This window comes from Megalobrama amblycephala, linkage group LG18, assembly GCF_018812025.1.
Source record: "Megalobrama amblycephala isolate DHTTF-2021 linkage group LG18, ASM1881202v1, whole genome shotgun sequence".
NCBI lineage: Eukaryota > Metazoa > Chordata > Actinopteri > Cypriniformes > Xenocyprididae > Megalobrama > Megalobrama amblycephala.
In genome coordinates this window covers 38324610-38337043 of record NC_063061.1, presented here as the reverse complement: position 1 = coordinate 38337043, position 12434 = coordinate 38324610, and the positions used below count along the sequence as shown (strand labels likewise).

The following is a 12434-nucleotide window of genomic DNA, read 5'->3' as shown; positions in this document are numbered from 1 at the left end:
AAATAAAAGAAGTTTAAGTTATATTTTATTTATTTATTCTTTATATTATTTACATAATGAAACCCTGTTCTGTCATCACTTACTCACCATCGTATTGTTCCAAACCCGTACAACATTTTTCCTTCTATGAAAAACAAAAGAAGATATTTAGCTGAATGTTCATGCTGCTCTTTTTTAATGAATGTGACACTCTAAAGCTAAATGTGTAGATGATGCAGAAAATGTGTGGACTGTGGCTTTAAGAACAGTCATTTTGGTTTGAAACAGTGCTGGAGGAACAGCTGGATCAGATTTGCTGCTCTGTTGTTCTGTGAGGCTGAAGTGAGCGGTCAGAGAGCTGAGGTCATGCTGAAAACAGGTGCTCACATGATGAGAGGAGACGACTAACAAACAAACACACTGAGAACGTTACACAAAATGGCTGTTCAGTATGTGGATTTTTAGTATGCTTAGATGAGCAGCAACCAGAGCAATTTGACCTTCTATTTCCAATATGACATGAAAAATAATGCAGCATGTTCGGGTTATGATTGATGCATTGGTTTGAGTTTGGAGTTCTGTCAAGTTTGTTCTTAATCCTTCATATTTTTCTTCTCTATTATTATGAAGGATGATTTTATTCCTGAAATTATTGCACATCAGAAACAATTGGTTTAAAAAACGATTTGTATTTTTGTCTTGTTTTCCATTACATATATCTAAGCATTCATAAATAAAGACACATTTATCTGAGAAGCAAAATGATTTAAGATGTTAAGTCCTGTTTTCTGAACAATGTGTCATAAAAATCATCTTGTTTTCCCTTTGAATGAAGTTGATTTTTTTTAACCCCATTTGTAAATATTTGTTTTTGTTTTAAGCATAAACTCACTTCATTTTGGTTGATTTCTCATAAAACAATATCTTCAGTCATTTTGCTTCTCCAGTAAATGTATCTTGATTTAAGAAACTTTAGATATTTGTACTGGAAAACAAGACAAAAAGACAGTCCTTTTTAAGTTATTTTCCTATTAAAATGTCTAAAATTCCTTAAAACAAGATCAATTTACTTGAGAAGCAACACTGCATAAGATATTCAATTTTGTTTATAGCAGGTATCTTTAATACGAGTGTATTTTGTCTTACTGCAATCATGTTTTAAGTATAAACAAGTTTAAATTATCTGCCATTACAGTAAAACAAAATACACTTGAAAACAAAGAATGAAAGCAAGTTTTGCAGTGCTGCTTCTCAAGTACATTTATCTCGTTTCAGTGTTTTTTAGATATTTTAAAGACAAAAACACTGTTTTTGTAGTAAAAACTACATATTTCTGATGTAATAAATTAATGAATTAAACATGCATCATAATGGAGGTGAGGTCATGTGACTTCAGACTCCTGTTTATCATCGCATACTGACTGTCTGTAGGAAACCCTTGGAGACAGTTTGACAGGTTAAAGATGCTCTAACTTGCTGTTTAATCCAGGGTTCAAAGACAAACACACTCAGTCCGTCTGTCAGTAGTTGAGTTATGCTCCAGTAATCTGAACTGCACTTCTGAACACACACCGAGAGCCTGAACGTTCCTCTAAGCGGGTCAAACGGCCCGATCTTCTGCAGGAGATGCAGAGATTGAGGCATTAGAGCTTTAAACACACAGTAATAGCACTTAAAAGCGTCTCCCTTCAGGATAAAGAGAGACTGAGCTGCAGTAAATCTTCTGTCGAGGGTTGATTGTGCTCAAAGCCATCAGATCCACGGGCCTCTAAACGCCTGATACGCTTACAGAGTGTGTGAGAGAGAGTTTAGCACTCAGAAGAGATGTGAAAACAATAAACATGCAGCGATGAAACACACGAGTTCAGATCTGATCTGAGGGGTTTTGGTGCTTTTACTGTATGAAAAAGAGGTTTTATTCACAGAAATACTGGATATTAACTTTGCACGTTTGCTGTCATGTTTTCATCTTGTAGCTACACTCTTAGAAAAAAGCTTCAATGTGGTTCGATACAGAACTCTAGGGTTCTCGACTCAATTTTAAAGAACTCTTTATGCCAAAAAGGTTCAATGTGGTTCGATACAGAACTCTAGGGTTCTCGACTCAATTTTAAAGAACTCTTTATGCCCAAAAAAGGTTCAATGTGGTTCTATACAGAACTCTAGGGTTCTCGACTCAATTTTAAAGAACTCTTTATGCCCAAAAAAGGTTCAATGTGATTCGATACAGAACTCTAGGGTTCTCGACTGAATTTTAAAGAACTCTTTATGCCAAAAAGCTTCAATGTGGTTCGATACAGAACTCTAGGGTTCTCGACTCAATTTTAAAGAACTCTTTATGCCAAAAAGCGTCAATGTGGTTCGATACAGAACTCTAGGGTTCTCGACTGAATTTTAAAGAACTCTTTATGCCAAAAAGCTTCAATGTGGTTCGATACAGAACTCTAGGGTTCTCGACTGAATTTTAAAGAACGCTTTATGCCAAAAAGCTTCAATGTGGTTCGATACAGAACTCTAGGGTTCTCGACTCAATTTTAAAGAACGCTTTATGCCCAAAAAAGGTTCAATGTGGTTCGATACAGAACTCTAGGGTTCTAGACTCAATTTTAAAGAACTCTTTATGCCAAAAAGCTTCAATGTGGTTCTATACAGAACTCTAGGGTTCTCGACTCAATTTTAAAGAACTCTTTATGCCAAAAAGCTTCAATGTGGTTCTATACAGAACTCTAGGGTTCTCGACTCAATTTTAAAGAACTCTTTATGCCCAAAAAAGGTTCAATGTGGTTCTATACAGAACTCTAGGGTTCTAGACTCAATTTTAAAGAACTCTTTATGCCAAAAAGGTTCAATGTGGTTCTATACAGAACTCTAGGGTTCTCGACTCAATTTTAAAGAACTCTTTATGCCCAAAAAAGGTTCAATGTGGTTCTATACAGAACTCTAGGGTTCTCGACTCAATTTAAAAGAACTCTTTATGCCCAAACAAGGTTCAATGTGGTTCGATATAGAACTCTAGGGTTCTCGACTGAATTTTAAAGAACTCTTTATGCCAAAAAGCTTCAATGTGGTTCGATACAGAACTCTAGGGTTCTCGACTCAATTTTAAAGAACTCTTTATGCCAAAAAGCTTCAATGTGGTTCGATACAGAACTCTAGGGTTCTCGACTGAATTTTAAAGAACTCTTTATGCCAAAAAGCTTCAATGTGGTTCGATACAGAACACTAGGGTTCTCGACTGAATTTTAAAGAACTCTTTATGCCAAAAAGCTTCAATGTGGTTCGATACAGAACTCTAGGGTTCTCGACTCAATTTTAAAGAACGCTTTATGCCCAAAAAAGGTTCAATGTGGTTCGATACAGAACTCTAGGGTTCTCGACTCAATTTTAAAGAACTCTTTATGCCAAAAAGCTTCAATGTGGTTCTATACAGAACTCTAGGGTTCTCGACTCAATTTTAAAGAACTCTTTATGCCCAAAAAAGGTTCATTGTGGTTCTATACAGAACTCTAGGGTTCTCGACTCAATTTTAAAGAACTCTTTATGCCCAAAAAAGGTTCAGTGTGGTTCTATACAGAACTCTAGGGTTCTCGACTCAATTTTAAAGAACTCTTTATGCCCAAAAAGGTTCAGTGTGGTTCTGTACAGAACTCTAGGGTTCTCGACTCAATTTTAAAGAACTCTTTATGCCCAAAAAAGGTTCAATGTGGTTCTATACAGAACTCTAGGGTTCTCGACTCAATTTTAAAGAACTCTTTATGCCAAAAAGGTTCAATGTGGTTCGATACAGAACTCTAGGGTTCTCGACTGAATTTTAAAGAACTCTTTATGCCCAAAAAAGGTTCAATGTGGTTCTATACAGAACTCTAGGGTTCTCGACTCAATTTTAAAGAACTCTTTATGCCAAAAAGGTTCAATGTGGTTCTATACAGAACTCTAGGGTTCTCGACTCAATTTTAAAGAACTCTTTATGCCCAAAAAAGGTTCAATGTGGTTCGATACAGAACACTAGGGTTCTCGACTGAATTTTAAAGAACTCTTTATGCCAAAAAGCTTCAATGTGGTTCGATACAGAACTCTAGGGTTCTCGACTCAATTTTAAAGAACGCTTTATGCCCAAAAAAGGTTCAATGTGGTTCGATACAGAACTCTAGGGTTCTCGACTCAATTTTAAAGAACTCTTTATGCCAAAAAGCTTCAATGTGGTTCTATACAGAACTCTAGGGTTCTCGACTCAATTTTAAAGAACTCTTTATGCCCAAAAAAGGTTCATTGTGGTTCTATACAGAACTCTAGGGTTCTCGACTCAATTTTAAAGAACTCTTTATGCCCAAAAAAGGTTCAGTGTGGTTCTATACAGAACTCTAGGGTTCTCGACTCAATTTTAAAGAACTCTTTATGCCCAAAAAAGGTTCAGTGTGGTTCTGTACAGAACTCTAGGGTTCTCGACTCAATTTTAAAGAACTCTTTATGCCCAAAAAAGGTTCAATGTGGTTCTATACAGAACTCTAGGGTTCTCGACTCAATTTTAAAGAACTCTTTATGCCAAAAAGGTTCAATGTGGTTCGATACAGAACTCTAGGGTTCTCGACTGAATTTTAAAGAACTCTTTATGCCAAAAAGGTTCAATGTGGTTCTATACAGAACTCTAGGGTTCTCGACTCAATTTTAAAGAACTCTTTATGCCCAAAAAAGGTTCAATGTGGTTCTATACAGAACTCTAGGGTTCTCGACTCAATTTTAAAGAACTCTTTATGCCCAAAAAAGGTTCAATGTGGTTCTATACAGAACTCTAGGGTTCTAGACTCAATTTTAAAGAACACTTTATGCCAAAAAGGTTCTTTATAAAAAGAAATGTCTTAGATTGCGTAATACTTTCATGTTTATTTAAAAATTTTCTAGTGATAAAGTATGTTTACGAGCTGTTTAATTCATGACATTTAATTATAATGTAAAAATGAATTAAAACAAAATTAACTAAATCCATCAAATGATCCTTAAAAGGTTCTATATATGAAGCGCCTGACGGAAGCGCCTTTTAATAATGTACTAGTAAATGTTGAAATGTTGGTATGTAGTAAATCTTCATGTTAACAATTGGAAGCTTAGTATCATTACTTTCAGCAGCATGTCAAATAATGAACATAAAGATTCACTCTCAGTTCTCAGATGATTCTCCTCAGATTCCTTTGGATAATTAGACTCAAATGAGAAATATAAATTAAATGTGGAGCAGCTCAGATCATGAGAGATCATTTTGAGACGTTAGTATGTGCACAGCTTCCATTTAATTTCAGTGAGACATTAAGATTTTTCCTTCCTGCTGGTGTTTTATTTGCCCTCTAAACAAGTTTAAGGCTGATTCTTTTCCTTTAGGAGACTCAGGTGAGGTTTATAGCTGCGAGTAAAGCTGCAGTGGCCCGCCGTGGTTTTTCTCAGCCTGAGAAAATGGTGTTTTGGGCCACAGAGACATACAAACAGCCAGCCATGACTACAACACAGGAAACAGCACGTAATTACGCCGTGTGTGTGTGTGTGTGTGTGTCTGGGACTCACAAAGACGCACTATTCGCTGCTCAGACGCGCCTCTCCCATCGCCGTGGAAACGCAGCCCTTACAGAGCGCGCTTTGTCATCACACTTTTCCACAACACACACATTCATACAATGTGTTTAGAGGCTCTCCGGCGCCCCCTAGTGCTGCAGATCCATATCTGCTACTCATAACCATCAGAAACGTATAGAAATGTTTCTCAAAATGGTCACGTGATGTAATGACAGCATAGAGGGCAAAAGCAACTTTTAGCGGGACTATATCTATATAGAAACAAAAACATAAATCCTGCACACTATCCCAAATGTCAAAAGGTAGGCAAATCGCAGTTTGTTCAGAAACGTTTCGGTCACATGACATTAAAAAAAAAGCATTGTACATACATGAATGGCTTAAAAGATTAATTTGAAGTTCTAAATTGAAAAACAGCTTCTGTGAGAAGTGTGTAGTGTGTTAATTTAATAATAATACAATTATTTCTTACATGAAAACATGTAAACCTGTAAACATGTGAAAAGACATGCAAACCAGAGCTGTGTGTCTTTCTGCCAGAGAACAGCTGTGTGTGTGTGTGTGTGTGTGTGTGTGTGTGTGTGTGTGTGTGTGTGTGTGTGTGTGTGTGTGTGTGTGTGTGTGTGTGTGTGTTCATGAAGTCATGGGAAAGAAATGCTGAGAGTTTGTCTGGGAAAAACAGTCGCACTGACAGACAGCAGAGATCAGTGTCAATGACACACACACACACATATTTTGACTCATGAATCATTTTTACCATCACTGGAGTATATCTTCACATTTTCAGTTAGGAATGACAAAGATAGTCCTTTAAACGTGCAACAACCAACTTTTTATTTTTATTATTTATTATATTATTTGTATTATGTTTTTTATTTTTTATTTAATCATTAATGTTTTTTGTATTCTTTATTGTTTCATTTTTATCTTTAATATTTTTATTATTTATTGTGTATTTATTTGATCTATTTTTTATATTTTTGTAATATTGTATTATTTTATTTTCTGTAATATGTTTTCTTTAATATTTTTATTATTTGTTTTATTTGTAATATTTGTATTATTTTTGTTTTATTTTATTTTTCTGCAATATTTTTTTATGACTTTTTGTATATTTATTAGATTTTTTCCTCAATATTTTTATTTTAAGCAGAATATTCTTTTTATTTTTTTGCAGTTTCTCTGACAGGGTTTTAGTGTTTGATCTGATCGTTTAAACCAAGTTTCCGTCTCTGTGACCCTGTCGCCCTTCATCCGGCCCGTGACCTCTATGACCTCTTCATTTCCGGGTCACGACACGGCCGCTAAATACAGTATTGTGTTTAAAATCCGCCTCATCAGCCGTCCCTCCATCTCTCAGAGGAAGTTGGTTTGTTCCAGCCATTCAGAGTAACGTGATCGTGAGCCGCGGTGCATTTCCTGCATGTTTCCTTCTCACTGGGGCTTTTCTTCTTGTTCCAGCTTTTGTTTGGTTTATTTTTAGGACGATAACCCTGTCACTCTATTGTTTGGCCGTGATGGATGGATATTGTATTTGGCCGCTAACCTTGAAATCACACACACAGATAAACCCACAAATCACACAATTCAGCATGCATTTTGTTTTTTCACAAATTTGATTTAAAATGTATATAAATATATTTGCATACATAAGAGAGAGTTTTCATTCTTGATTTATTAGACAACAACACCGAGAAAGAACATCATTTTTCAGTTTGCACTATTTTTCTGAATTATCTATGATAAAGAAGGAGTAGATGTTTCCAGATTCCAGTTTGAATCGGTGTGCGTCCGTGTAGAAATAAAACATCTTAATTCAATAAGTCACCAGGAAGCAATTTCCTCTCTCGCTTTGAAGGTGCTCTGTGATTTTGGCCTGTTTTTTTGTAGTTCAGAGGAATTTGGTAAAACCAGGTCTGGCGTTCATGGACCACCTTGGAAGAACCTCCTCAGAGCCGGTCTTTCCAGAGTTTTTTTCCAGATCTCTTTTAAAGGAGGCCATATTTTTTCATTCAAATCCACATATGATGTAAACCAAAGTTTCATATTTTCCACCCATTAAACAGGCCGATTCTGCTTTTATATGTAAATCAGCTCTACTGTGATTGGACAGTTGTAGTTCATCAAACTGTTCATCAGGGCTGGTTTGGGTGCTGACGTGTCAGTGTGGGCGGTCATATGTTAATGAGCTCATGGCTGTGATGTCATAATCAGGACAGTGTAGTTAAATGTTGCTAAGGTTCTATATGGAATCTTACAGGGTTCCGTCAGGCGCTTCATATATTGAACCTTTTAGGAGTTCCATCGTTTTATAGATTTAAATTTGAGGCTTTTTTTTTGCCAGATACTTTAGTAATCATCATAAATTAGGTTTCATTAGGCTTCGAGAAGTGTTTTGAAGTTGGACGTTGTTTTACCAATTTTTCTGATATCAATTTCAAATTTGGAACATTCGGCTTTGATTTTTCTAGCAATTTTTGAGTCCAAATTATTTTGTAAAATATCATGTTTTAATCATTTTAATTAATTAGAATTGAATGTTACGAATTAAACAGCTCATTAACATACTTTATCACTAGAAAAAAATGATAACCCATTAAACATTTCTCCTCATATAGAGCATTTTTGGAATAAAGACTTCTTTAAATTTGAGTCAAGAACCCAGAGTTCTATATAGAACCCCAATGATTGTTTTTCAAAATAAAAGTGCTTTTTTAAAAAAAAACTTAAGGATAAAGTCTGATATGGCATTTAAAGAGTTATACATTAAGATCCAAGTCTGTTACAACAAATAAACACTTAAAAACAGTTTCTGTGTTCTGGTGCCATTTTCCATGCGGCTGATTTAAATATTCTTAACCATTCAGTGTGTGTGTGTGTGTGTGTGTGTGTGTGTGTGTGTGTGTGTGTGTGTGTGTGTGTGTTGAAAGCTGCTGTCAGTAAGACGTCTGGTCCTCATCTCTCTCCTCACACACACACACAGCTTCACAAAAGAGCTCTGTGGCAAATAAACACCATCAGTCTTCTAAGGTCTCGGTTAACGACTAACCCCTAATTAACTACAAGACTGAGAGACTGCAGGAACTCCAGGAGAATTAGTTTCCCACAATCACTTTTAAGGGATCGTTCGGCCACAAACGAACATCCTGTCATCATTTACTCCTAAACATGACTGTGTTTCTCACAGGACACAAAAGGAGACGGAAAACATGATAATGAAGAAATAAATAATAATAGTAAGTGTTTATGAGCCAGTGTTGTTATTGCTAACTAAATTATATACTATAAATTATACCAAAATACACTTATATGGACTGCTAATGTATATTTTTATGGGACTTTTTTGTTCTTTTAGGAGCTTGATATAATAAACATCTCATTTTGTGCTTCTTGAAAGAAGTTTCAGTGAAATGTTGATGGAATTCTTTTAAAAATGGGTGAATTATTGATTCAAACAAAACAAAAAGTCCCACAGAAATGTCCATAGAATTGAATCTTCCTTCATTCTCTCAATCCTCCAGCACATGCATGTTTGCTTATGAATTATTTTGACGGTGTTTTCTAGTATTTTCTGCTCTGTTGAACATATTTCACCATGTTTAAATCTGCAGAACATGCATAATCCAGAAACTCTCGTCCGTTTCTCTCTTTCCACTGGCGTATCGTTTTATCAGACGCTTAATTTACATTAATATTTCAATATAAGACCCTTTATTAACCTGTGAACTGCCTGTTTTGAGTGAAATTAAATGGTTTTAATTCAGGTTGGTCTCTTTTTAAAGAGGAAACTCAGCAGATTATTGCAGAAGTGAAACAAAAGAAAGTGCAAAAGTACTGAACTAAGTATTTTTTATTTTATACAAAATATATATTTTACAAAATATTTTTGATTCTAAAATTGCTAGAAAATCAAAGCCGTACATCTAACCAAGTCGTGTTCCTAATTTGAATTTGGTATCACAAAAATTCCGCTAAAAGTCAAAATGTCTTCAGTTTTGATTGTTTACGTTTTCGAACGATGCTAATTTTATGATGATCCCTAACATATGTGATGGGGCGTACAAATAAAGCTGGAATAAAATATAAATATTAATTGAAAATCCTCTTTAAAAAAAATTTTGCCTTAGCAATAAACTGAAATATGTTAAAGTTGAAGCACTAAAATTAACTGTAAATAAAGCTAAAAGTAAAATAAAAATAAATGAAACCTAAATAGCAATGTTTTAAAAAACCCAAAACTAATAAAATGGCCAAAAACATGAAAACTAAAGTGAAAAAATAAAACGAATTCAAAATACTAATAAAACTAAAATAGCAGCGGCTTTCTTCTTCCGTCTTTCGGCGACATTTCCTGATATTTGCATCAAGCCACCGGGAGACAAAAGCGTCCCCGCGCCACACTGTCATCGGATTAACCGGAATTACAGCGAGAGAGAGAAACTGCGCAGGTTCTCAGATTGTGTCCTTAAAACAAAAACAGAGCGACTCGGAGAGAGGGAAACTTGTGCCAAATCACAATTCCTGCTGGATGTGTGTATTATCCAGGGAATTAGGGAGCCCACAATTAAGCATATGGGCATTAAGATAATTGTCAGTTGTGTTGGCGAACGTGATGGCAGACAGATGGATCAGACTCAGCCCGCTCTGCGCTCGGCACCATGGGACATTACTTTGGATTTTACCTGCCTGAATAAATTCACAGTGTTTTCACCAACAGAGAAAGAAGAAAGATTAGGAGGATGGAGAGAACGAGAGAGAGAGAGAGAGAGTATGGTTGTGTTCAGAGAGTAGTGTGTGTAGTGTGAGTGCTGTGTGTGTGTATGTGGATTTTCTGTGGATTTTTGGTCAAATGTGCCGTATACAGTACAAAAATCATGCTGTGCGAAACACTCAATCCCACAATGCACCCTGACCCTCCATCCAGTGTGATGAATGAACCAGAGATATTTAAAACATTTTGTTGTTGTTTGTTTGTTTGTTCTTTTTAGGATTAACATTATTTTTATTTTTTATTTTAAAAAAATATATATATTTTTATTTTATTATTTTTTTTGTATTTGACTCTTTTGTTTAGTTTTTGTATGTATTTTTATTATTATTTTAAATATTTATTAAAACAATTATTATTTAAAAGATTTTATAAAGAGTAATGTTATTTTATGAATTATTATAATAATAATAATTAATAATGTTATTTATAACATTTATTATCTATAAATAATAATGGTAATGTCATACTTTCTTGACACTTATTTAGTTTTTGTATGTATTTTTATTATTATTTTCAATATTTATTAAAAAAATATATATTAAAACATTTAAATATGTTTTGTATTTATAAATAAATATTGACACTTATTTAATGTTTGTATGTATTTTTATTATTTTCTATATATATAAAAATTATATTTGAAAATATTTAAAATACTTTTTTGTATTTATAAATATTATATTTTTAAATTATTATAATATAATATCAATATAAGTAATATTTTATCATTATAATTTTATAAATAATAATGGTATTGTCATACTTTCTTGGCACTTATTTAGTTTTGTATGTATTTTTATGAATATTTTCAATATTTATTAAAACATGTATTATTTAAAAATAATTAAAATAATATGTTTCGTATTTATAAATAGTAATGTTATTTTTTAATTATTATAATAATGTAATTTATCATAATTATTTATAAATACTAATGGTAATGTCATATATTTTCTTGACACTTATTTAGTTTTGTATGTATTTTTATGATTATTTTCAATATTTATTAAAACATTTATTTAAAAGTAATTAAAATAATATGTTTTGTATTTATAAATAGTAATGTTATTTTTAATGATTATAATAATGTTATTTCTAATAATTATTTATAAAAAATAATAATAGTGTTAAAAATGTAACTAATAAACAATTTAATGTTTTATCTTTTTAATTTTAATTGTTTTGTTCTTTCTTGACTCTTAAATATAGTGTTATTTTATATATATATATATATATATATATATATATATATATATATGAATAAAAAAAAAAACGCTTTTGTTTATTACAAATCAAATTTAATTTAATCAAAACCTCTGTAAATGGCACATTGAGTGCATTGCATTATGGGATGCATTATTCTTCTGTTATATACTGCTTGTTTTTGGAAATGTATTTGGTTGTTTGAGTATTTAATGCATGTGGAAATCAGCAAACTGTGCAGAATATATATAGTGCATACTACAGAAACAGTGAGAGTGTTTGCTATTGTAAACAAAGCCAAAGAGAGACTGCGGATGTAAAATGGAGGTGTGTTCGGGTTGGTCTGTTGTGAAGGCGTACGGCGCCCTCTGTTGGCCGGTAATGAGCGGATTGAACTGCAAGGCCTGATCTAGATGATTTTATATGCATTTGAATGAATGTATTTGCATTTTAGATGCTTTTGTAACGTCTCTCTCTCTCTCTGTGTGTGTGTCCAGGTGGGCGGTCATCGTGAGGACGGTGTGGGTTTGAGGAGCGGTCACCCCATCGTGGCCAATCAGGTGTCGGTGCCGCAGCTTCCTGTGCAGTCGGCCACTTCCCCCGACCTCAGCCAGCCCGATCCGTACAGGGGTGAGACACACACACACACACACACACACACACACAGGCTGGCACAGTGTGGGCACAGAACGGGCACAATGCCAACCGCCCTCCCTCCCTCCATCTGCCGCCATTTTAGAGCATCTTCACAAACACAGATGCACGTATAGCGTATTCCCACGGTAAACATGGAAATATCAGGGATTTCTGTTTTACAGGCCTGGAAAGATATGGTGATTTATATATACATTTTTCATACTATACATTTAATTTTTTAATTTAATTAGAGAATAATTTGGCCCTCAATAGCAGCATATCA

At 34.1% G+C, this 12434-nt stretch overlaps 1 protein-coding gene across 8 annotated transcripts in view; it reads left to right on the top strand.

The window, feature by feature from the left end:
• The window catches only part of LOC125252597 (transcription factor 4-like), a 179629-nt gene that overhangs the window by 154249 nt on the left and 12946 nt on the right, over nt 1-12434 (top strand). For all 8 annotated transcript variants that reach the window (XM_048166028.1, XM_048166027.1, XM_048166032.1 and 5 more), the window contains one exon: nt 12013-12145. In XM_048166028.1, coding sequence (XP_048021985.1) covers nt 12013-12145 — 133 coding nt within the window. The remainder of the gene's footprint in view (nt 1-12012; nt 12146-12434) is intronic.